At 40.0% G+C, this 27102-nt stretch overlaps 1 protein-coding gene across 6 annotated transcripts in view; it reads left to right on the top strand.

The window, feature by feature from the left end:
- Nucleotides 1-27102, top strand: part of LOC125450231 (ral guanine nucleotide dissociation stimulator-like 1) — a 52450-nt gene that overhangs the window by 22001 nt on the left and 3347 nt on the right. For 4 of the 6 annotated variants that reach the window (XM_059649566.1, XM_059649567.1, XM_059649568.1 and 1 more), the window contains 12 exons: nucleotides 341-403; nucleotides 1758-1838; nucleotides 4195-4272; nucleotides 6553-6630; nucleotides 9342-9419; nucleotides 14558-14751; nucleotides 15374-15501; nucleotides 17646-17861; nucleotides 19883-19986; nucleotides 20774-20852; nucleotides 23391-23477; nucleotides 24040-24072. In XM_059649566.1, the coding sequence (XP_059505549.1) occupies nucleotides 341-403; nucleotides 1758-1838; nucleotides 4195-4272; nucleotides 6553-6630; nucleotides 9342-9419; nucleotides 14558-14751; nucleotides 15374-15501; nucleotides 17646-17861; nucleotides 19883-19986; nucleotides 20774-20852; nucleotides 23391-23477; nucleotides 24040-24072 (1219 nt within the window). The remainder of the gene's footprint in view (nucleotides 1-340; nucleotides 404-1757; nucleotides 1839-4194; nucleotides 4273-6552; nucleotides 6631-9341; nucleotides 9420-14557; nucleotides 14752-15373; nucleotides 15502-17645; nucleotides 17862-19882; nucleotides 19987-20773; nucleotides 20853-23390; nucleotides 23478-24039; nucleotides 24073-27102) is intronic. The other 2 variants (XM_059649569.1, XM_059649570.1) reach the window with 2 other exon arrangements.

Below are 27102 nucleotides of genomic sequence, written 5' to 3' on the forward strand. Positions count from 1 at the left end.
AAGCAGAGCACTGGAATATTGTAAATGCAAAGATAAACAGATACTTGTTGAGAGAGAAGGGGTGAAAGGTCATTAGGAGAGGCAGGAATGTAGATTTGAAATTACGATCAGATGAGACAAAACCACATTGAATGTTTTACTCTTCTCTGTGGCAGGGGATGAGGCAGGTATGCTGTAAAATGCCAAATTGGAGTTTCAATGCAAAGTTTTAACAAACTTGGTAATCAAGGCTTCAAATGCCGAAACCGTGAAAGTTCAGATGTTTTTCAGTGGCTGAATGCAAATTGCAGATTCAAGCTTGTTTAAAATCACTTAGTTTGTGCTGTCTGACCAATTGCAGATATGGAAGCTTTGACACCTCAGAGGCAGAAGAGATTCCAGTAATCGATTCAGTGAGCACAAAGTAAGCTTTAGTCTAATGTGTGACTTAATTAAGTTTCATCCAAAATACAACAATGTCCTCCCACAGCAATGCAGCAAACACTAGACAGCAGCAGTCACATGAACAAAGTTGTTTGATTGTATCAAAAATCTACACAGATTTTGTTTATTTAAAAAGAAAAGTTGTATCAACAGAAAAGATCCAGAAGTGTTCAGTGAAAAATTGCGTATCCATTCACTATTCAGATCTCCATTTGTCGCCAAACATTTAGATAGCTGAACTCTAAATTAAGGATACAACATGTCGAAGAATTGAGGTTCCGACCTCCTCCCCTCCCCTCAGTCTGCCTGTGCTGTCTTTCAAATCTCCTGTGAAGGTTTTGAAGAAAAACCTACTGCTGTCCATGAACACACTAAACCTGGAGGGTGATCTTTTTCATAAAAACAGTTGACAAAAGGATGAAATAGAGGCAGAGCTGCAATCTTTTCTTTGCTGTCATTACAGTTGGCATTGCCGAGCTTATACAAAAGAGATTTGCAGGCCAATGTCCACTGCAGGAGCTGAGGAACTCTAATATTTACCAGAGAGACAGACAGACACAAGTGGCTGTCAGCTGGTGACGTGATTCATGCCCAGTGAGTCATGAAACCAGCTACTTTGCCCACCGCTGACAATACAGTATAATGGTGCAAAAGAGAGTTCAGCTTTCCTCCTGAATTCCCCTGCACTTTGCCAAGAATGTCATGTCTCAGGCCAAGGCCAGTTGACTTGGGACATTCAGTCCTGTATGTAGAGACGCTGTCTGAAGTTCTTCACTGGAAAGTTGGTTGCCTTTCTATATTTGGGCCTGGAGCTCTTTGTTTGAGATATTTTTAGACTTTGCAACAAATATAAAATGTTGAAGAAATGGATTTGTTGCATCCCTCTCTCTCTCTCTCTCTCTCTTTACTTCCACACTCCAGTCTCACGGTCTTATCCTGCAAACTATCGTTGAGGGTTTCGGGGAGACCAATCACCATATTCTGTAGTTGCGTCTTGACCCGTTGTTCGAAAATTAGCTGTCAATGGCACGAAATGCCGACTCAATGTCTTTCAGGTGTATGAAGATAATTTTCTTGTTGATGTGGATGTTTGCTCAAATTTACTTGAAAACCCTTTTAGGACCATTTGCAGATCACCTGACAGTGCAAACTACAAGGTAGTTGGGAGACCGTGCACTCTAAAATCTGTCATGAAAGAGTAAATTTGAATACAATAAGTGGTTAAGGTTTTGCTTTCTTCAGAGTACAAGGAATACAAAGGAAACTGCCGATGAGCTAAGAATTACTGGGTACAAGGATTTATTTAAAATGACATTCTTCACAACTAATTTCAGCAGTGGGAACAATGCTAACATTCCGAGCTGTGAGGAGCTTGAAAATCCAATTCCTCCAGAGACAGTTGCAGAGATCAGAAAGTAAGTATTGATCCAATGTGTGAGGAAATGATGCTTTAATCAGAACACAACTATGTGAAGGGCAACTGCTGGAGGTCTGGCATTTTCAGGAACATTACGGAGAGGCTATCTCCCAAAACTGAGCAGCATCTGTGGAGAGAAAGCAGAGTGGGCGCTTTGAGTTGAGGTTCCCCTGTTCAGAACTTTGCATCTCTGAAGAAGTGTCGCTTGGCTCAACTTGAACTCTGTTTTCTGTCTGCAGATGCTGCAAAACCTGTAGAGTTTCTCCAGCAACGTCTGCCTTTCTTTCAGATTGTCTGCGTCCGTAGTTTGTTCTTTTACATTAAAGAAACAGTTGGCTGTTGTTCTAATATTTGCTCTGTTCCTAGTGTTGTAAAAAGAAATTTTAGATGGAAGCTTGTGGTTCATGCTGCAGGCCTTCTGCTGGATCTGAAACCTGGAGGCCTTGGCCGATTCCAGCGGGAACCAATACAGAGATTGCTGCCGGCGTTACTCACCAGTTGACGGTTTGGCTCAGTTTTGACAGCTGCTGGTCCAGAGAAAGGGATGGCAGATCAGCATCTTTCTCAGCCCAACTGTTAATGCTGATTGTCACTGAGGTTGTGTAGGTGGGCGCCATCAGGGAAATGAGGGAGGCAGTCCTTAGAAGTCAAGGAGAGTCCAGGTGTCAAAGAGAACTGGCCCATGTCAATATAGCTTTGCAATGTGTTGGTGGCAAACCCCCTCCCTGCCATTTTCCTAATCCTCTCACCTCCAATTTAATTGCCAGTGAATAATTGGGCATGCATTACACACGATCTTTAATGGAATGTTTCTTTTCCAAACATTGGACGATGCAATGCAGGTAAACGTATTGAAAAACTTGACTCTCTAACTCTCTGCTTTCCAGTGTTATTACATGCCCCACCTCCCCCCATTGCCCAAAAATAAACAGACCGTGGTGTTCTGAAAACTTGTGTGAAAGGTGAAATTCCTTCTTCCTTGCAGCTTCCCCCCAGCTACTCTTCCAGACTCAGTCACAATCACTTGTATACCACCAGTTAAAGCTTGGAGGGGAAAAACAAATCACGATCTATTGTAGTTATACACATCAGAAATGTTGCCTGTTTAACAAATCCAGTTGATAAGTACTTGAAAACTTGAGAGGGCTTCTCATTTGAAGAGTGGTTGAGGGTTTTGGTTCTGTACAGGATGGAGTTTAGAAGGATGGGAGGGAATTTCATTGAAAATTACAGCATACTGAGAGGCCTGGAAGGATTGCACGTGGAACGGAGAAGATGCTTCCACGAGTAGGAGAGATTAGGACATGCGGGCACAGTCATGGAGTGAAGAGACCAACCATTAGAACTCAGGTCAGAAAGAATTTCTTCAGTCAAGGAGTGGCTAATCTGAGGAAAACATTGCAGAAAGCCATGGAGGCCAAGTCATTAGGTCTATTTAAGATAGAGAGAGAGAAGCGTTCTTGATTAATAAGAGGATCAAAGTTTCGAGAAGAAGGCTGGAAATTGGGCTTGAGAAAGATCTCAGCCAGAATCAAATGGCAAAACAGACTCAGTAGGCCGAATGAGCTTTTCCTGCCCCCAAAACTTATGGTCTTATGGATTCCACATGAAATTTTTCAATGTTCGTTTTGTAAGGAAGCCTTTTCTGGGTGCAAGTGCTTGTTTACAATGTCTTTAATTTTTGCCTTATACAGTCAGGAAGGCAAATGTAATGTTGGCATTTATTTTGAAAGGACTTGAATGTAACAGCAGGGCTGTACCTCTGAGGCTTTATGAGGCTCTGGTCAGGCCATACTTGGAGTACTGTGTACAGACTTGGGCCCCGTATCTCAGGAAGTATGCACTGTCCCTGGAACGGGTTCAGAGGAGGTTCATGAGAAAGGTCCAGGGAATGGAAAGCTTAAAATATGAGGAACGTTTGAGGACTGTGAGACTACACTCATTGGAGATTAGATGGATGAGGGGTATCTAATTGAAACTTTCAGAATACTGAATGGCCTGGACAGAGTGGATGTTGGGAAGATGCTTTCATTGTTAGGAGAGACTAGGACCCAAGGGCCCACATTTAGAATAAAGAGGAGATCTTTTCAAATGGAGATTTGGAGAAACTTTTTCAGCCAGAGAGTGTTGAATCTGTGAAAGTCACTGCCACAGAAGGCTGTGGGGGCGAGGTCATTGAGTACATTTAAAACTGAGACAGATTATCGAGGGGATTAAGGGTTATGGGGAGAAAGCAGGAGAATGGTGTTGAGGAACTTATCACCCATGACTGAATGGCAGAACTGACTCAATGGGCCGAATGGCCTAATTTCTGCTCCAATGTCTGATGGTCTTATGGTCTTAATGAATTGCAGGTCCAAAACCTTTGACAGCCCAAACTCTGATAAAGTTGGAGAACCAAGTTCACCGAAAGCGACTGCAGAAATTTCAAAGTAAGTTTCATCCTTCTGTGCTTCATTTGTAATACATAACATGAAAAGAAATTGCTGTGAATATAGTAGCTCTTGAAAGATTATGTCGCCATTCGAGACGATAAAAATCACATGAAAGAAACAGCTTTATTCCCTCTGAGGCCATTGCCAGTAATTAAATCAATGACACATTTCAGCCTTTGATCTATAGAAAACATTCAAAAATGTTCAGTGAAAATTTGATTGGCCCTCAACATCCAGACCTTGGTGGTCTAACTTGCAACAATGCTAAACTGCGAAACCTCCCACCTCCCCTCAAATGCACCAGCCTATGTAACTGGAGTGACCTACATATTTTCTCTGAAAATTTGGAAAGCAAACCATCCAGTGTAGTCATTCATCTGGACTTTAACCGAATGAGGACTTGAAATACTGAGCATTTTGGGCTTCAAAATTTATTTTCAGTGTTTATAAGTCAGTTGTAGATGCAAATCCTTTTCTTAATTTGTGCTTCATGAGCACGTGCAGCTGCGGATATTTTGGCCGTATAGATTGTCGGGTGGGTGGGAATCAAAGTTTGCCAGGCATCTGTGTAACCATGAGGAAGCAAGGTTGATCGGAAATAATTTTGATGTGTTTTAATTCTGCTTCATTTGGAATGCAGCAGTGTGAAAAGAGAATGATGGGGAACCATTGATTTCTTCAAAATTTTTAGTGCAATATGATGAGTGCCACTCCAGACTATAGCAGTCATAATAAAGTGTCTGCTGGGCTGCCTCCCTCGAAAATTTATAACAGAGACAGTTGTCTGAAATGATAGCATCACCATTGAAGCATCCAAAACACTTAGGTGGGAAATTGTTTTCAGATCAATATTGAGGTTATATTTCTGGACAATGTGGCTCTGGTAAAAATGCTAATGAAATGAGTTAATCTCCTCTACCCCACCTCAGCACTTCTCTGTGTTCCTCCTTCCTGCTTCAGCTGCACCCTCCCCACAAACTTCCTCCAAGTTCATTGAAGTGTCCTCCAAATGTCCGTAACATTTGAAGAAATATGTCGTCAATTAAGAATGTGACCTGCTCCCCGTGTCCAAGCCTTGGTATTTCTCCCATACAATATTGCCATTGAATAATTTGCATTTTGAATTGTCTAATTTGGCCATTTGCCATGTGTATTCATGGAGTCAGGCACTTTCCCAAGTCAGAGACCTGGAATTAATCCTGAGCTTATTCTGTCCAGATCTTTAACTAAACTCAGAACTGTTAAAGGGGCAGGATAGAAAAATGATTTTTTTTTCAGCAAAACAGCCACTGGTGACTAATCTGACCTTAAGCTTCAGTGAATTTGAGCAATGACAAATTCCTACATGAGTGCTCCGAATCAAACTTTGAGTTACAAGCTGTGCTTGTGAGAGTTGAATTGTCAATAGTCTGTAAAGAGCTTGTGTTTCTTTTTCAGAGATGAGGAAGTTAAACTTAAATCCTCTCTTTTGGGATGTTTATTGTCTGTCCCAGTGCAGAGGTTCTTTATTTGACATCTTTACACCTCATCTACCGACTCATTCCCCCTCTCAGCCAAAAATCCCAATGTTGATAAGAGTGCCAGAAATTAACATTATGATAATATGCACAAGTAAAATGATTTATTTGGTGTTTTGTGACCAGTTGCAGCTGTGAAAATGTTGACATGTCACACTGTGTGGTGGGTAGAAACCTAAGTTTGTCAGAAACTGAAAGAGTAATTGACAAGTAAATTTGATGTGACGTCAGATTAATCCTGTTGTATGGTATTTGGGATCTAATACTGTGAAAGGAAACTGTTGGGATTTGCTGTAAGATTATGTCAGGGTTGCCTCAGGAAGATACCCCAATTGGCAGTGCAGTGAGCACCAATCCAGACAATAGCAATCACATGAAGCAACTGCTTGACTGCTTCTGCAATGTTTGGCTTACTTTGAGAGATGGGATAATGTTGAATTAGCATAAAGCTTTCAAAGCTTTTCAATGGTAGATTGAATTTTCCTTGTCTTTCAGTATCAAGTTCTTGCACAGCGCAGGAACGGCTTTCAACAAGGGTGAAATCCTGAAGAAATGGTTTTCTCTCCTTATCGCCCTGCTCTGTCTCTTCCAACCCCCACCCCAGCACTGCCTCAATATGAAGACCTGTGGGCATCCTGTGGAAGTCAAAAGAACCCTCTCTCAAGACTGTGATTTTTTTGTGTTGAATTGAGTTGGATTTAATTCTGGATGAGTTTGCCTATTCTAAATGACTTAATTTGTCCTCTTTGATCAATTGCAGTTCTGGAAATGTTGACAGTGCAAATGGTGAGGAAAATGGAAGTTGTGGTTCTTCAGGATCCAGCGAAATAATTGCTAAGTAAGTTTAACTGCATGCATGACAAAGTGAATCATTATTCAGAATATGACAAAGCGGTAGGAAATAGCTGGGGAGCTAGCAGTTTGTGCAGTGTTGTACAGCCATCAAATGGTAATAGCCCAGAGACAATGATTTGATAATGTTTGTACCAGCTCTCAAAGAGCGACTTGCCTACGTTCACTCCTAAGTCCTTTTACTGTGTAATACTGCGAAACCTCTCCTTTCGAAAATTGTAGTTCACTTTTGAAGACCTCAATTGAAGCTGCATCCACCACACTATTAGGCAGAGCTTTCCAGTTTCTAATGATGCTATTTTTAAAAAAAATCCTTGTCACCATTGGTTCTTTTTGCTGATCATCTTAAATCAGTGTCCTTTTCTTCTTAAACCTTCTGTCACAAGGAACCGATTTTGTTCTTATCCATTCCAACCAAATCCCTTATAATTTTGAACACTTTTAAAATCACTTCTTAGTCTTCTCCAAGAGCAGCCCAAGCTCCTTCAGCCTCTCCACAGGGCTGTCTAGTTTGTCATCTCTGGTAATATTTTTTGTGAATGTTTTGTGCACCCTCTCAAATCCCTTCCTGAAGTGTGGTTGGTAAATACCAGAGTTGAGGGGAAATCAGGAGGCTTTTGTTTAATCATGATTAGTCAGAACATATTTGTTTTTCATACAATGCTCCAATTTTTAAAGTTCAGAATCCTGATGATATCTTCAACCTGCACTACCACTTCTATAATTATTGTGCACACACATACACACACACTATCGATCAAATATCAGACATGGATCATTTCAGGAAGCACCATATCATAAGGTATTTATTTTGGCTCCAGAAGAGAGGAAGGAACAATCCAGAATAATTTTGATTTGGAGGAGGTCCAACTTCAAAAGGAACAAGAAGGCGTTTGCAGCAAGTAAGTTTGAACACAAGTTCAGGGAAAACTGCAATGAAACAATAGTCTGTCTTACAGCAGGAGGTTGTTTAGTGACAGTGTCAGAATGTTCCCACAAGCAGGAAAGAGTGGCAAATGGTACAAATGATGAGGATTATTGATGACCCCAATGTGTACCGAGTTAATTATAAGTAGTTCAGAAGGGAAGTGTTGAACTAAATGATGCTGGCAGCTAATGTTAACAGGGAATCCGAATGTCGTCCTCCATTGTGAGCAGTGAAAGGGTCGCAAAAGTGGGGCTAATGATCATAAATCCACTGTTTAATCTTCACAGATGTAAGGGCCTGGCTGAGATACTATTCAGAAGAAGTTGATGTCCAATTCACGATGAAAAGTAAATAGTTGAGACAAGGATGAGCTGAGGTTGGACAGCATTTTAGAAATGTGAAAATAAAACAACTGCAGATGCTGGAAAACTGAAACGAAAATGGAAATTGCTGGAAAAGCTAAGCAAGTCTGGCAGCATCTGTGGCGAGAAAGCAGAGTTAACATTTTTGAGTAATTTGAACCACTGAGCTTTTACAGCAATTTCTGCTTTGATTAGAACGGCTGGTTGTCCTTGGTGCTGGTAACTCAGAAGGAAGTGAATTGTAGACAACTGAGGATACTGAGAAAGAAAAAAATAGCTTGAGGCTGCAGTGGCACTTTGCACAACAACCTAATGCTGTTTGAATGCAGGGGTGGTATCAGAGGACTGGAGGATTACAACATGTACTATGTTTATGTTCAAAAGTGTGTGGATAAATCCAGCAACTAGATTTATTTTATTGGTGGGACAGCATCACTGGAACTGTAATCCCAGTCTCAAGCAAGAATACTTGGGGAGCATATGGGCTCACATTTTATGCTGACTCAGAAATCTTCACCATCTGGTGTGTAACCTGTTTAATAAAGCCATCTGATGGAGGCTTGTAATTAGGAATCTTCAATTTTCATGGGTATATTAATGGATTTAACCGAAGATGAAAGGGTTTGCTTGAGGTATTTTAAATTGTTCTTCATGTTCAGTTGCAGCTGTGAAAGCGTCGAGTCTGAACACTCCGAATTCTGATGAAATTCAGAATTTCAGTTCACCGGAGAAGGGAGCGACAGTCAAGAAGTGAATTTGATCCAAAATGTGACCATGTTATGCTTCATTTGCAATACAGTAGTGTGTAAAGGGAATGGCTGGAGAGCTGGTGGCCATAGGTTGGATAATCAGAAATCTCTTCATGAAGGCAGAGATGTTTCCATGCTGTATGACTCTGTCAGACATACCACAGAAACAAAAACACGGATATCATTCCAGATCATGGCACATTGATGAAGAAACAGCTTCTGAGTTCTTTGCATATTCTCTCCCTAATTCTGAGGAACAAGCAATACAAAGCACAAGCAGCAGTTGCATGTGAAGGTGTTGAGTTTATCTCAGACTGAAATTTATGGACTAATAGCAAATGTAAGCTATTGAAGAAGTGGCTTCACTCCTTGCACCTGCTCCTTTCCCCTGTTACCACCAGCCACCACCACTGCTGGCGAGCTGCTTTGGCCCTCAAGGGCATTTCTGGTAAACTTCCTGAGGAAATTTAAAGAACGTATTCACTATTTGATGCAGTTTTACATTTAGAGTGTGACCTTGTTTCATAAAGTTAGCTGATCACAGCTTGGGATGCTGAATTTTGAGACTTCATTTTTTTATTTTACGGCTGGCAACCAATTGTAGACCTAAACACCATTTTAATTTGCTTTTTCTTTTGTGGTTTATGATCAATTGCAGAAGCATAGACTTCAACAGATCAAACTTTCTAGAAGAATATAATTTCAGTCCTGCAGAAAAGGAAACACTAATGAAAATGTAAGTTTGATTTGACATGTAGTGAAATTGTATTTTCAATGTGAAATTTAAGAATGTGAGAAGAATTGCTGGAGAGCCAGAAAGACCTGTAAAATAATGTAGAGCCTTTGTCATGAAGATATGAGGCACCCAGAACAGGATGGCAAACAGCACTCCAACCCATAACAATCACATTCAAGAAGCTAAACAATTACTGAAAGAATCACGGACACTGCAGTTCAGGGACAAAAACAAAGTTGTTGGAAAAGCTCAGCATTTCTGGCAACATCTGTGAAGGTAAGAACGGAGTTAATGTTTCAGGTCTGGGTGACCCTTCCAGTTCTGAGGGAGGGTCGCTGGACCCAAAATGTTAACTCTGTTTTTGCATTAAAGAAGCTGCTTGTCTTGCATGTCCAATGATTGCATTATTCCTAGAGATTGGCTTGTAAATATTTGTCAGTGTAAATCATCCAAAATTCTTTGTCTTTTGGAATTGTTTGTCCTACATGATCACGCTTTTGGGGTTGTTTATCTCAGATTGTCATTAGTCTAGTTTGTGATAATGATGCATTATTGCAGGAATGGTTTTCCTCTTCACACCACTTTATTAGAAGTTATCCTGCAAACTTCCTGTGAATAGTTGAAACCGAATTATACCGCTATCTAGAGCAGTAAGATACTTGGCAAGTGGTTTGTTTGTGGTGTCCTGACTTTGGTAGCCCTCCGACTCCATGCTGCTGTTGTACGTTTTGCACATAATCGACCTTGAATTAATACTTCCTGAATCTATGAAATCCAAATAATCTCGTGAAATCATTTTTCATGTTTGAAGTTTGTCAACTAAGTGCTTTCAAAGATATTTGACTGTAGAAAGCATCGCATAAATGCATCTCTAGCTGGAATTCTAGTTATTTTTGAGCTATACCAGATTGCTGAGGTTGTTTTACTGCTCTGAATAAGATCAGATTACCTACAGTGTGTAAACAGGCCCTTCGGCCCAACAGGTCCACACTGTCCCTTGAAGCATCCCACTCAGACCCATTCCCCGAACACGAAGGGCAATTTAGCACACGGCTGATCCACCCAGCCTGCACATCTTTGGACTGTGGGAAGAAACTGGATCACTTGGAGGAAACTCACTCAGACATGGGGAGAATGTGCAAACTCCTCACAGACAGTCACCCAAGGCTGGAATCAAACCCGGGACCCTGAAGCTGTGAAGTGGCAGTGCTAACCACTGAGCCACCATGCTGCCCTGCATGTCACTTTGGCAGCATGGGGTTAAAGATGGGATTATTCTGGTTTGTCTGGCCATTCGATTAAACTCTGTGCTTTTTGATTAAGACGAAAGAACATTTATCCAATAGATTTGAGTGCTGGACTGGACTTTGGGACTTTAAAGTTTGAAATTCTTATCTTTATATATACAGTGATTTATTTTCTTTTGTACATGGTTTGCTTATTCATTTATTTTGTTTTCTTGAGTTGATATTGTTTGTCATTTTTATAATCAAGAAAGCCAATGCCTGAAGGGCCCAGCACAGATAAATTACTTGTGAGCAAATACAAAGGCAATTTTTTGCAGTATTGCATTGAGAAAAATGGTCAATTTGAGGGAGTGAGGATTTTCAGGGAATATTTTTACTTCAGATGCAATAGCAAGCGTTCACAACTGGGCTGCACTGAAGTTTGAAAGAAAGCTCAAACAATTTATGAAAAATGCAGCAAAGGAAAAATCCCTCTTGTTAATCAAACAAATAGGACACAGTTGGCCAGGCAGCATCAGAGGAGCAGGAAAACTGATGTTTCGGGTCTGGGCCCTCCACCAGAAATTTTCTAAAGAACGTTCCAGACCTGAAATGCCAGCTTTCCTGAGCCCCTAGCCTGCTGTGTTCATCCAGTTCCACACCTTGTTATCTCAGACTCCAGCATCAGCAGTACCTACTAACTCAGAACACAGTTGGGATGCCTTGTGCATTGCTATTCACTCTAACCCACGCAGTTGTCTTTTTGGGTAAATGAAACAAAGTTTTAGAAATCTAAGCCACAGGGATTAGTGTTGTCTGGACATTTTTCTCCAACACCTAGCTATTCATGTTTGGATGAACACAGCTAAATGTGGATACCAAATTGGTCCTGATTAATTTCACAATATTCCTGTACTAATGTCTGAAGAAACATATAGGGATGAAGTGTATGAAGGAACCTAAATTATCCTGATCCCCGATTGAGGACAGTGTAATCCTCATGAAAGTAATGTGCTGGTTTGGCATGTTATTTGGTATGTTAATCTCCTTTTGAATTCAAGTTTTTTGGGTTGAGTAAAGTAGAAAATTATCATTTTTGTTTTCTACAGGATAGCAGCTTACAACCTGTCAGTTTGACATTGAAGAAAACACAGATATTTCGGAGGTTGAGTAAGAGCATGGTCAAAACATGGTTTTAAAGGAACATCTTGAGTGAGGGCAGAAGAGGCAGGAATATATCCAGTGAAGTTGTCATCGATGAAACAATTAATCTCAGATGCGCAAGTGGCCAGAATTGAAAAGAAAGACAAAAGTGCACCTGTACATAATTATTTCAATTCTGGAATACTCTAATACTTTAAGAATACACTTCTCTCCAGTGCCATTGCAATCTAAGTTTATGTTGTGCTCGCTTTAGGAAATGATCCTTTTAGATGGTGGAAGGATGATAATGAGTAATTAAATGAAATGATGTTGTACACTGCAGCTGATTAGAGGTTTCAGATTACTCGGTCGGGATGTAGTAACTTGTTAATGAATCTATTGGAAACAGAGACTTTAATTCTAGTGGGACGACAGAAAAGTGTTTTGGGTCACATTGTGGACTCTGCACAGTACTAATTAAGTTCTACCATCTTGTCAGCAGGGTGGAGGCTCTTTAGCTCAGCAACTTATTTCCCAGCCACGAAGGCTTTCAGTAGGATATGGAATTTTTTGGTTTTGTGATCTTTTGAATTGATTTTTCTTTCTATATATTTTTGGAGGGTTACTGTTCGAGTGTTTGTAATGTGATCGAAGCATTTCTGAAAGATTCAGGACCAAATGAGCCCAGGCAAATTCCTTAGGTCACGTTACCAGTGTGTTTCAGTTAGTCACTGTTTCCGAGAGGTGACATAACAAAGAACATTTCCACAGCCTTGTCTCTCCATCTCTGCAATTTCCTTGTGTCCACTTCAGACGTTTCTCTTTTTTCCTGTCCAGTTTCACTTTTTTGCCTATCCCAGATTATGTTTGTCCTGTTGTTACCAGCTATGGCTTCAGCTGTTTAGACTCTAAAATCTGAAATGCACAGTATTTCTCCATTTTTTAAAAAGCTGATTAAAAACTTCACCTTTTATCAAGCTTTTCATAATTCTTCTGACCTCACTGAAAAACAATCTCTTGACATTTCCAAAAATGAGTCACTTCATTTCATAATTTGCCATGTTCACTAGTTAATATCATTCAGCACCTTAACAGTGTGGGCCAGCTGTGTTTTTGAATCATTGCAAAAGAGTATGACCTGTGCCAACTGACCTGAAAGCAGATGAAGTCAAAATAGCCCCTCCAGTGTAAACTATTTCTAAGTTGTATATCTTTCTCAAACAACAAGAGGCTGCATATGGCACTATGGCTGCCTAGCACTTCCTACACCAACCACTGTTTAACAGGAATGGAGCTGGTAAGGTCTGAGTGAAGCCCCAATGTCTGTGTGTAATGTTTCACATCATATAATTTCTGTGCAGTAATGATCTATTATGAACGGACTCAAATAAGTGATCAACTGTTTCAGTGTAGGGCTGCAGATAAGGAAATTCCAAATTAAAAACTAGAACAGCACTTTCAGTGTAAAATATTCCATGTAAATTGGGGATGCTAATCAAACAACTGTTTACTTTTTGGAGTCTTTGGAACGTCAAAGGTTTCTTCTGCCTATTGCATCATAGACCATAGCTGCAACTCAGTCCATCTCCCAATTCACAACAAGACTCATCATTCTGATGTTTGCTGGCCCACGTTGTCTCTCGGTTGCCTAATGTCTGAACTTTAGATTTTTTTTCAAAAAAAACTTTCAATTCTTGTGTTCACATCCTTTCATGTTCTTATTTTGCTTTTGTCTGGAATTATTTTAGGTCCCAAACTTTGCCTGGTACATTTCTGTTTTGCCACGTCCAGTGTGCTGTGTACTTCTTATTTTTTTCATCAGCCCACCACCGTTAGTGCTACTTCCTGCAGATGTATAGTTCCTTCCTCGAGACATCACCATCTCTCGCCTTTAAGAAACTCATGAAGAGTCACTATGACCAAATGTTTGGACACCTGTTTGAATATCTCCTCCTTTGTCAGTTTTTGTCTGGTTAATCTGCTGTGAGGTGCCCTGGAGAGTTTTTCTGTGCAAAGGGTTTGATTTCAGTGGTGTGATGACTTCGCTGTGCCTCTGACATCTTGTTGCAAAAAAGTAACCATTGATTTACCTGTGAAATAATGCTACGTGGCCTCTCAGTATTAGCCAGGCAGTTAAAATAAGTGAATTGAAAGCTGACTATGTTGGAGTATTTCATTATTCATCCTCAGCTGGACCCAATTTATCCATGTTACCGAGGTATCCAAGTACTGGCAATGCAACTCCCAGAACAAAGACAAACAAATCATCATTATCCTTGTGTTTTTCTTTGTTCATCTGATTTGTCCCATTTGACTTTTATAAAGAAGATTTTTTGTTAAAGCTCACTTTCTCTTTACTAGCAAACTCTAAACACCAAGAGGTCCTGCTGGTGTAATAAGTAACCTCAGACACATGTGAAATCACTTTATACGTGAGCCTTAAGCTTACTTGTGCAATCTACATAGAAGAAAACTTGGAAACATGGCCAACTTGCAGTTTCCATCCGTGGCCAGCGTAATTCGAACTTGGACAGTCATTTCTTCATCATTGGGTCAAAGTGCCACACAGCCCCCCTCTGATGGCACAGCAGGATCACCATTGTCATGTGCACTGCAGCAGTTCAAGATGGCAGCTCATCTCCTGTGTGAGCACGATGACCCCGTATTCCAACTTTAATCTATTGCATTTACATTTGTAGAATTAGAAGCTTTTTTTCCACATGTTTTGCTTCCCCGATGAACAGATATAAACTCTGACTTTATTTCCAGTGCTATACCTGAAATTCTCGAAATCTGGCTGGAGGAGTCTGCCGAAGACTTTCGTCAAGTTCCAACTTACTCTTGTCTCCGGAAGGTACTTTCCTACTTGAACCAGACAGTGCCGGGGTCAGATGCTGAACATCGGGCCCAGAAACTCCTGAGTCGGTTTTTGGCGGAGGAAACAGCAGAGAAAGAGATGTTCAGTAAGATTTATAATTATGTTGCAAAAATGTGGTTTTAATTCAGGGTGCCTCCTTACAAGTTTGTGTGCGGCTTGCCCCTCTGTCTCAGGATTTAGTTCATTTTAGTTTCCTTTGACAAGCTTCAAAATTACTTCCAAATTTTTGGGTAAACGAAGTTAATTAAAATTATTGCTCAGTGATTACCCCTGTACTACATGATGTACAAGACCAAATTCTGCATAGAATTGATACTTTAATATGGTCCGATAAGACCCAGCAGCATGTAATGCGACTTTCTGGACAATTTCCTTTTGAACTGTTGCCGTCAATGACATTTTATTTTATAATCTGATGTAATAAGTTTGCAAGTTATTGTGAAACAATAGATTGTGATTCGGAAGATTTCCTAAAGCTAGAAATTGGGATGGGAATCTGTCATTAAATACGATTTCTTTTGCAATTGAGATGCACCCAACAAGAGGATTTCAGTGCAATATTTAATTTCACCAAATCTAGATTTAGAAGTATGAATATTAGATAACTATTGTAAACCAATGCATGACTTCTAGTCAGAAGTTTGTGAGATATTTTAGAGCAATGTGAACTTTGTGCACAAAATAAATGTCTATCTTCACTTGCACAGAAGGCTACCGTAGAAGAGTTAGATTCTATATTGGAGAAGAACACGACCAAACCATCGAACAAGTTGATGAAAAGCTCCTGTCCTACCCATCACGCTTCATTGCAGAGCAGCTAACTTTTATGGATGCTGTGAGTAAACAGGAATCTGGGGCCCAGTCATTCTGAATAAGATATTTCAGTCAGCAGTAGGCATCTGAATCTCTCTGTATTGTTTAATGCTATTACTGCTCCACCAGTCGTTATAACTGAATTCCCTTCAAAATGCAGTCTTCCAAGATGTTAAAATGTGTTGTTTGACGTGTAACTTCAGTATCTCGCTTGAAATACCTGCCAACTAAAACTTCAGCACTTGTCATTTGTTTTGAATGAACGTCATGTGAAATAAGTGACCCGAGAGAGCACTGAAAATCCTTTGTAACTTAGTGTTGAACCTTTACAAAATGAATAGTATTTCAGGGTAAAAGTTTAATTGTTTCATCATAACAGTCACTGTTTCTTCAAGAGTCCACTGATTTTGTTTGAAGTATCCAGTATGGCAATTTTGTTGTTTTCCCAGAATCTTCTGGAGTGGAATCAGCCACGGGGTATTCCAGTCTCGTCTGCAAGGTGGCTTGATGTCTACCTCTAAAAAATGAGACTCGTAGTTGCTGAATCAAAATTTGAGTTATGTCAAAGTCTGATCATAGGCTTAGGCTTGAAGTGGAAGTTCAGTGGTCTGTATGTCAGCATTGGGTGTGACTCTAGAATGTAAGTAGTCCTCTAGGTCTCAAAAATCCCAAGCATATGTTAGTGTTCAGAACAGGGGTGCAGCGATCTCATCTGGAAGTGACCACTTTGTCAAAAGTAGGTTTTGGTTATGGGATAAGAGGTAATGGGAACTGCAGATGCTGAAGAACCCGAGATAACAAAGTGCAGAGCTGGGTGAGCACAGTTGCTCCTAAGATGCTGCTTGGCCTGCTGTGTTCCTCCAGCTCCACACTTTGTTATCTCAGTTTGTTAAGGGGCAGCTGCTTTTCTGCACAGAGTTCCAAAGGTAACTGTCTGTTTTCACTGCAGTTTCTGTTGCATATGTGTATGTATATACCGACTGGCACTTAGAGTCTAATCATGTGACATAATGATGACAACAGCCATTTTTGGTGGAAAGCAACCTCATTGGGTGTCTGTCGAGGAATATAGCTGCTTTTCTTTTGTTGAATCATAGAGATCTGCAGTGAGGGCTGTGAGTCTTTTTTCAAATCAGTGGTTTGACCTGATGAATCTCAAAGCGGTTTTTTTGATCCTCATTGCCAGTTCTTTTTTTTTCCTTTACCGCACAGGTCCAGGGGGCTGAAGCATTAAACAGCAGGAGTTTTATTTTGTAGTTTACTGTCGAGGCAGCAGGGTTAGCCTTAGCTATTCCTTGCCGAAAATGATCGATGACATCATTGTGATGTGATCAGACTGTTAAAAGTGAGAGCCCACCATGCTTGCAGAAACATGCAACAGTTTCCCACTGGATGGTTTCTGAGCATTCCATTCTATTCCAACCTGTCACAGCCAACTCTGGCTTTGAAAGTGATGAGACTGACAAATTTCTCCATTCTGAATGAGTTTACGGGGATCTGAAGGAACTATTTGCCGGTTGTGTTGACTTTCACTGTTGGGGCATAATTGTTGATGGGAGTTGCTCATCTTGAAGAGGGAGACAGAAGGACATTATGCAACCTGAATGGCCAGTTGACAAGCTTGGACGTTTGGCAATATTCGTGTTCAGCATGAAACCAACAGTGGGGAAGTGTCGACATTGAGATCTGTTGAACCAACAGAGGGCCAGGCTGCCATTGTGTTCTGTCAACCTGCCTTGGTGCGAGAAGTAGACATGATGCAGGGCCGCTATACTGATGCCCAGCCTGTCTAACCTGTGGGCCACCAGGGCTGAGCATCTGTAGCAGTGACTATTGCCAGCAGAGCCGTGCATTGATGGTGTGCGTGGAGCCAACAGTCGGAGTTGGGTGGAGATAACTGGTGATTTTAAATCTAACCTACAAATAGGAAGCAGATGACTGAAAATTCGAGGGTTTTGATCTGTCTGAATAGCCAATGTGCCCTTGTGCATCAATGTGAGTATTATGTAGCCAGTCGTTGACAATATAGCATGCAGTTTTAATGTACAATTGCAAACTAGCAGGACGAATGTACCCATGGATGGACAAATCTTGTTTGTCGTTCATTGCTTAAAACATGGCATGACTGACACCTTTAACCTTTGTTTCCTTTTTATTTTTGATCAGGATCTTTTTCGGAAACTTGTGCCCAGCCAATGTTTAGGGTCCATCTGGTCTCAACGAGGGAAGGAAGCAAAACAGCATCTGGTATCAACCGTCCAGGCCACCATTACACAGTTCAATAATGTTACAAAATGTGTCACCAGCACCATATTAAGACCTCAACAGCTGAAACCACGGCACACGGCTAAAATCATTGAGAAATGGGTTGATGTTGCCCAGGTACACTATTCATTATTGGTTTTTAGCCTTTGTGACATGTTAAAGTCCACAGTGCATGAAACAACCATGGTGGAAGAGAGCAAGCCATGAACACTATGTGTTGATATGTCCAAGGTTTGAAAGCCTCTTGAATTGGCGAGCAGAATACTTTTCTGAATAAGAGTTGAATGCTTCATGGAAAATCCTAGCATTCATAATTTCTGTAGTGCTGGCTGCTAATAGTTCTTGCCTCAGTTTACAGTTGCATTGAAATATTAATGTATTTTTTCTAATCAAAAATATTTATGTGGATAAAAAAGGCAAACTGATTTCAGATTTTTACTGGCCCTTCAAAAATGAAGTTAGTTATTGGGCATTACATAGTGTTATTTGCCTCCCTTCCAAGCTGTAGTCAGTTTACGAAACAGTGTACATTTTATTCCCAATGTTCTGCATTCTGTGTGCCCACATGATGGCCCTCCAGTAACTTGCCTGGTTGTCTGTTTCTTATGTGTTTGCCAAAGGAATTTGTCTCAGCATGTTAGTCAGCAATCGGGACAAGAGTGAGGAAGGGCTGTCAGATCTGATGCCAGGTTTGTACTTGTCGCCAACATGTGGCATTCCCACTCGTATATTTGGAAAGGATCAGGATAGGAACCGAGTAATTAACTAATTAAGTAAAGGAAGTAATTGATTCTTACTGATTTTATAATCCAAAATTGCACTGGATTTTGCAACAAAACTGTACTTTCAATGTATTTTCCCGTATACACGTGACAACAAAATATTCATTCATTCGTAAGGTTTGAAATGAAAGTTCACAATAATTCTGTTGCCAGCTAATTTAGAGAAGTCTGGTTTGGGTCTTGGCAACACTGCCTGCATCAGTTTTGACTCGTTTAGAGTCTTGAGGCATTAATGGGACCTTGATGGGGATTTGAAAGTCTGTCTCCAGTTTTACAATATGGAGCAGTTCAACCGAATGTAGGTTGACTCCCAGTAGTAGACATGGATGAAAGAGTTGCTGACATATACACTGGTGCTATCAAAGGCTATTCTGAAGAGGAATCACCACCTTACTTTGATCACTTGGCTGACTTTTCTAGTTCTGATTTTGCGTTTTTACAATAGTTGGCAAGGAGTGGCTTCCATGTTGAAGTGCCCTCCGTTACTTCCATTTTACTGCAGCAGCTTTATTTCCCTGAAGCCGGAAGACTCTGGGCTGGAGAACCTACCTGCTGGCCTTAATCAGATAAGGCTCTTATGATTATGCCAATTGACGCACCTTCAAAGAAATCCCAAATGGTGTGATCACCCTGCCCCTCCCTGGCCTTCCTCCCCAAGCAGAAGTGGCTTTGAGACCTGATAACAAACACTCGCAGGCTTCCTCCTCGTCTCCACCACACCCCAAAGTACACATTTGGGAGGTTTGATTTGATCCAGTTTTCTCCCTGCCTCCAACAGGTTGGCGGGGGGGGGGTGGAAACAGATGAAGGACATTCAGCTGCTAATCTAGGTAAGATTAGTTAACTCAGTATCAATAACGTAGTGATTCATAAAAGTAGACCCAATTTCCTGATTTGTCTGTTTTCCCTCGAATGAGTATCTCACGTGACTGGTCCTGCCCTCCTATTCTGTCAGATAATACAACCTATCATTCATTTATGAGCTAAATGTGATGGATATAACAAAGATGATTACCCCGCGTCCAGCCCCCTACCTTCGCTACTTCTACCACTCAGATGTCCATGTCTCAATCCTACTCATTTTAAGCTCCCCTTTGGTGTCAGTAATCATATCTAATCAGTCACAGGCTGTCAGCAAGTGAACTGAAAAGGTTGTCTCAGAGGGATACAAAACTAATATCAAGGTTTGAGTTGCCAAGAATCATGGAATTCTTTCCCTCAAAAAGTTTGTTTGTTAATGCTGTTATTTTCTCAGCTAACATTTTTCTGATAGAACCTTTTTAAAAAGTCTGAGGCGTTGGGTAATGGGGAGTCACTGCTTTTTCCACAGAACTCACGGCTTTTTTACTCTGACAGGAATGTAGGACTTTGCAGAATTTCTCGTCAGTGCATGCAATTACCACGGCATTGCAATCGAATAGTGTGTTCAATTTGAAGAAGACTTGGGCAGCCGTGTCAAAGTAAGTCATTGTTCAGAAAGAGCCTTCTAATATTTATTTAATAAATATGAGGTAGGAAATTGCAGGTTTGACCTCCAGGTTTACTTGCACAAGTGATCTTCACACGCTCGGTGCATTAACAGGATTACCAGAGGCACTACAGTGCAATCCTAACAATTGGCTAATTGGCAGAATCTTTCATTCTTTCACGAAGGAGCGAAGAGTTAATTTGTTTAAGTGGAAAAAGAAAACTGTTTGGCAACTTGAAATATTTAACTATCGTGTTCCAAAACTGATCTGCTGTTGGATGTAACGTAACACAGTTTCCTGTGGATATGCTGTGATGGGGTGATATAAGGCGGAGGTTTGTATGGGATGCTAAAATACAAAGACAACAATTATTTTAATCTCCCAAGAAAGCACTCTATAACACTTTGAAGTGCACACCTGTAGTTTATGTTCGTGTGCCTCAGACCATTTGATCATGGTTGTTTTTTGTAGGCAGCTTGGGAATGAAATCTCTCTTGCTGCAATGAGATTCACGAAAACGACTGCACTCAAGAGCTTTTGCGGCACAATGGCAGTATCCCCATCCCTGGGTTGAAACAATCAGGGTTCAAGTTCTACCTGCCCCAGAGATTGCCAAAACATTTCTGAACAATTTGGTGAAAATACCTATACTTATTGTAAAAATGCTTCACTGCCGTTCACTCTCTGTATTACTTGCTCATTTGTCAGATTCCGTATCAGCTGTTTGTTTTCTTGACTCTATTCTGTCAAGAGTAATTTGTCTCATTCTCTTGACTAGGAGCAGTAAGATAACATTTGAAGACCTTTCAAACAATGAAGAAGATAACTTTATTGCAAGTAGAGAGCTGCTGATGGAGGTAAGGTGTTGCACTTGGCCCAGTGTGACTATATTCAGGGCATGATCAATAGTTTCTAGTAAAATATCTGCAATGAACTCAGTTGGTGACTGAATGCATACAGATTCTGTCAATCAATACTGCAACAGGAGTATATGTATTGCAATCCAGGTGGTCTGGCTTGGCTCAAGTCTTCCAAGATTGTTTTGTCATGATTCTTATAATTGCTGATGATATTGGAGTTAACATTTTAATCGACATCTAATTTGGTTATACTGCAGTGATGCAGCCTTCATAGATTATCTTTCTCAGTGTTCATTATCTTGGAAATTTGAACTGAAGCAATGTCTATGATGCAATGATGCAGCCTTCATAGATTACCTTTCTCAGTGTTCATTATCTTGGAAATTTGAACTGAAGCAATGTCTAAAGTGCGATATGTGCCAATTTCTTTATCTTTTGCTTTGTACACTTCAAGGGCCTTGTAATTAATAAAAGCCAAGGCAAAACACTAAGAGATTTAACTGGTTCTCATAAGTGTTTTTTGCTCAATTACCATGTCTTCCTTTTATTGTTCTCTGCAGTAAGAACTATTTGCTGCGTAGGAATGGAGAGATATTCATATCTCTTTGTTCAGTATTTCAGACATCAACTATCTAGTTTCAACTAGCTTGGACGAAAACTGACAAGTTTCTAGCCATTCCTCCTCACTCCTTTTATCGTGCTCTTTGTCCACTCATTTTGCTCCTGAATTTGACAAAATAACAAAATAATTGGTCAGATATAAATATTTTGGTGCCACTTTACCAAACTAGTTGTCCAGCTCAGAAAATAGTCAACGTTTTCTTATTCTCGAAATCATTCTTAGATGGAATTGAAACACTTTTAAGCTGGTATTTGAAGAGGGAGAAATGCAGTAATCATGCTAGCATGTTGTCAGTTTGACAGACACTCCATTTTTCAAACTGCTCAATGTTCTAGTTGCAGTGAACGATCTTTTTACATTGCTTTCCAGATGTTTGCCCCAGAATTTCTACTGCCCTGCTGTCACACTTTGTTTATTGTGTGTTGTGATTGGTGCACTGTACAGAATTTCAACATATTTTTCTGATCTAGATTGAATCTAAAAGTAGGTTTGCTTTTATAATCAAAAATGTGTGCTCTGCATGATGATTGTTTTTGTGGTGCAAAATTCTGTAAGTATACAGGGGAAAATGTGAGTTCATGATTGGACAGTTGTATAACTTCCATAAAGCTTTCTCCCAGATTATGCAGTGAATTACAGTGCATGGTTTGCGAATCTTTCAGCATCTTACACAAATGTGCTTTGGCAGTGGTGCAGGGCACCGTAATAGTTCTTGCTGTGTGTACATTAATGTTCAAGACACAAAAGCTCCAAGTGTGAACAGCAGGTTCACAGATGACACAAGAATTGGAGCGGTAGTAAGTAGCAAAATGCCTTCGTTTTGAGGCACACATTGTTCCAGCTGTGGCTCAACTAATGTTATTTACAGTTCCATCATTACCCCTTTGCTGTTATATTCAGGCAAGTATCCAATATTTTACCAACTTATCCACAGGTCCTCCTGCCTTCAAGAATATGTTTATGCACACACCAAAGTCCTTCTGATCCTCTGTCATCCAGACCCAAAACATCAACTTTCCTGCTCCTCTGAAGCTGCCTGGCCTGCTGTGTTCATCCAGCTCCACACCTTATTATCTCATTGAACATATATTCTCCTGACCTATTAGACCCCCAAAATGCTTCACCTCACACATTTCTGGATTGAATTCTATTTGCCTCTGTTCAAGCCTTCTAACCAGCCCATATGTGTAACCCGAGAGACTAAGGCTTTTTGCTGTTTACAACCGTCCAATTCTTGTGTCATCTGTGAACCGGCTGTTCATACTTGGAGCTTTCGTGTCTTCAACATTAATGTACGCACAGTAAGAACTATTACTGTACCCTGTGGTATGCTGCTGGATGAAAGCATCAAGTTACCGAAAAGCCCTTCAAAAATCACATTTACTTCCTGCCACAAACCCAATTTTGGCTCCAATTTGCCAATTCGATGTATCTCCTAGGCTCTTAGGTTCTGAACCAACCCACCATCTGAGACCATTAAATTATTTCTTCGGGTAAGAGAGGTGTGTAATGAAAAGACATTGAGAAGAATTATATTCTTGAGTTTAGAAAAAAATGACGTTTAAACTTGTTGAGACAAAGTTTTGGAGATCTGGTGAGGTAAATTGTTTTTATCTTCAAGCGAAATTGCACATTACGTAGAAAATTTCCAATCTCCAAATGATGAGGTTACACAAATATTGAGTTTGGTTTCCAGTTCACAGATGAGGGATCAAACGTTGAACTTGCCTGGCCTTTATAGATCTAACTTTGCATTCCACTGTATAACTGTCTAAAATTTTGAGTCCTAAATTTTGATTCTAAATAGATTTAGTTGTATGATCAAGGTAATAAATAAGACATGGAGTAGTAATTTTGAGAAATAGGACAATGAGTTCACAATGGATTAAACAAATTCACCTCTCTTTTTGTAGGATATCGTTCAGGGAATTGTGCCGTACCTGGGAACTTTCTTGACAGAATTTTCAGCGCTGGATTCGGCTTTCCCGAATTACCATTCAGTAAGTCTCTCTTACAAGATTTGGATTCCTTATTTGCTGATGAGCGCTATTATTATGGTTTCATTGCAAGCTGCTTGTAGATGAGAATCAAAGCAATAAAAAAAATGAATGAGTTTGATTAATAATCCCAATCAGAATAATTTGATGCTTTGTGCTGTGAATCAAACAACTTGTAAACAAAGGAACATGCAAATCACTTTGCAGTTAATTGAATACGGGTTTAGTTTTTCAAAAGGTTGGATAAATTGCACATCATTTTTATTCTGTACAGGTAAATTGGTTACCTGGATGTCACTGCCTATTGAGCAGTTGAACAGCTGAGAATGTCTTCAGCTTGGTACTGATCTACTTGACTGGAGCAAAGGGCTCTATGTAGCGTCCAAGATATGACCTGGTGGTATGACAGATCATTTGTGATTGGCCTTTGACGATATACTAAAATGGAACCAAGTTTACAGAGCTTGTATTTTACTTCTGATCTTTTAAATTTCATAATCTTGTAGTACTGTTTGACCTTTGTACATTTGAATTAATTTTCTTTGTCCTTGTCTATCTCTTACAGAATGGCTTGATCAACTTTGACAAGAGACAAAAAGTTAGTACTGAAAATTGCACTGTACAAAATGTTTGGAATTGTATGAAAGGGGAAAAGCATGCTTTTCAATCTTGTGCTGCTTTATTTGCTTGATGGGGGTGTAGGGGGAGTCCCCAACAGCATCCTAAATGTATATGGTCACTAATAAATCCAATAAAGAATTAAGGAGATGCTTTGTTGCTCAGAGCAGCCAGAATGCAGAAGCTGCTGCTACCAGGACTCGTTGAGAGGATGAGCACAGATGTATTTGAGAGAAAGTTAGATGTCAGAAAGGACACAACGGCATATTTAGAGTTTGAAGCAAGGTGGGAGAGGTGTATAGATCAGCATGGAGCAGTTCAGTCAAATAGCCTGCTTTTGCGCTGCTAATGTGCTGCAATTTACCTTTGAACAGTCACAGCCATGTACAGGATTTGCTAGGCGTTATGTGAATGAAGATGTTGTTCAAATAATCTCAGTGTCATGGAAGTTATTTCATTATTGAAGACACTGGATAAACAATCTCTCCATATTAGTATTTTCCTTCATATGAAAGGCATCATTTCGTCATGGGATGTCAGAAATTGAGGGAGTGCACCTGTTTGGATTTTCACTGACTGGGCAGTATGTTTTGCTCCGTATCTCTGAATTTGGTAATACCAAATTCTCAAACATCCCTGTTGTCATGGCTACTGTTGAGGGTATCATCAAATCCCTATAGTGTGGAAACAGACCATGCAGCCCAACAAGTTCATAGGGCCACTCTGAAGAGGGTCCCACCCAGACCCATTCCCCATGTCTAACTCACTGAAGCTAAATATCCCTGGGCACTACGGGCAATTTAGCATGGGCAATCCACCTAACATCTTTGGACCTTGGGAGGAAACCAGAGCACCCAGAGGAAACCCACTCAGATTCTATTTTCACCTTGTACTGCAACATTCAGCAGGCAACCTGACAATATGAATTTGAGAGGAATTTGACCTTATGGCAAACAATGAATTCTTGCTTACAGAGCTGTAACTTGAGGTCCCTATGAATAGAATTGGTTCCGATCAGAATCAGCTGATGCTGAATTTGCCAAACTGGGCCATGTGATGTAAAATCAGCTGGGTGGCAAAATAGGCATCCAACGCTGTGTGACTCCAATTCACCAGCTCGGAATGCAATCTGTCAAATGGCCCGCCATTTGTCGTGGCTGATGTGGATGTAGCGAAGTGTTTCTTTTCACTGACCTGTTGAAAACTGGCTGGCACTTTACAACTTGGCAGTAACATGTTGTCAGCGTTTGACTTAGAAAGGTCTGCCCCTTTTTACATGTCAAATTGTGACAAGATTCAACCAAGAAGCCACTGTGGTTGAAAGAAAATAGTCCAGTAACTTCGAGCTGCTCATGGTCCATTCAATTTCATGGTGGTGCAACCTTGAAAAATTAACTCAACATTTTCACCGTCTGTCTTGGTATCAGTTACTATAGATCAGCCACTTATTTTGTACTTGGCAGACTTCCTTTTGCTTGGATGAATGATCTTTCATAACATTTCTTGTCTTCACCCTCAATCAGCTTATGGTTCTTAAGTGAATCTTTTTTAAAAATAATCCATCTTTGAAGCACTGTTTTGGGAATTAGTGTCCTGAAACCATCCAGGATAATCTGTACAGAAATTTATCCTTGAAAAGTCACATTTGTGTCATTTATTTCCAAAGCAGAAATATTTTTGTGACATGATGTACTGTGCACTTTGAATAAAGTTATTGATGCTGTTCAAAATACCATGGACTCGGATTTAGCAGGAACAATTATAGCAGTTTAAACTTGCCTTAACAGCTCATTATTTATTTATGTTCTTTCAGGAATATGAAATAATTTTGGGTATCAAATCCCTGCAGTTTGCTTGCTCATCATACACCCTTCGTCCAAACGAGAATTTTCTAGACTTGTTCTTTATGCAACAATACTTAAGTGAGGATAGCGAGTACGTAACTGGTATTGTAGGAGTGTGCAGGTAAAACAGTTAAGGGTTGTGTGTGAAATCTTCTCTAGTTATAATTGCTGTTTAATGCTAGTGAGCTGCCAGATTGTTTATTGTCTTCCTTTTCCTTGGTTTCAAAGTTTTGACAATGAATTCTGACCTATGAGGATAAAGTCAGTTGCTCAATGAATCAATTCTGTTGTGTTGCATCAAAATGCGTTTTATTGGTATATAATAGTGCAGAGTATACTACCACTAAGCCAATGATTGCAGGAAAATGCAAAAAACTTGATGAGTGACCAATTTTAGCAACATGTCCAAGAGCTCCTATTGTGAGTGCATCTACAAATCCAGATGTAAATTGTACCAGTTTTGAGAAATGTTTCATTTCCTTCCAATTTCTTTTCAAATACATAATCCTATTACTAACATAAAATTAACAATAACCCTACACAATTGGTCAGCATTTTAAAGTATCTTTCAATGGTTGCCTAAAAACATCATTCCCTCATCTCAAAATAGCCACAGTATATTTTTAATAATGCAACCAAAAATAATCTCCAACTGAAAAAAAACCACTTTGCCATTGCTGGACCAGAGTTGATGAAGGAACCAGATTATAGATCACTGAAACTAATTTTTTGTTTTGACAGAGCAGGCTTTGTAATAATTACATTTTTTGAAAACAGTTGGCTTCTTCATAAATTGGTGGGCAGAAGTAATTATTTAAAATGTACCTGATGTATCAATTTACATTCCTGCTTTGAAAAACAAAGCTCACGATTAAGCCCATCCTCAGGCTACGGATGACCATGTGCAGCAAGCACCTGGCATTATCGTCAATTCAATCAGTGGCACAGTCAGTATTGGGCCAACTTCAAACATGGTATTTATTGTAACAGTAATTACAAAATGTTACCAAAATTCAGTTTCCATGGATCATAAGTTATATTTAAAGTTCTTTTGGACGTCTGGGATAGTATGGTTGATTTTCGGACAGATTGTCTGAAAATATCAGCAACAGAAAGTCTGGTCAAGAGATATACTCCTTCATTTTACTATCTCCGAGATGTGGCAT

This window comes from Stegostoma tigrinum, chromosome 11 (assembly GCF_030684315.1).
Source record: "Stegostoma tigrinum isolate sSteTig4 chromosome 11, sSteTig4.hap1, whole genome shotgun sequence".
NCBI lineage: Eukaryota > Metazoa > Chordata > Chondrichthyes > Orectolobiformes > Stegostomatidae > Stegostoma > Stegostoma tigrinum.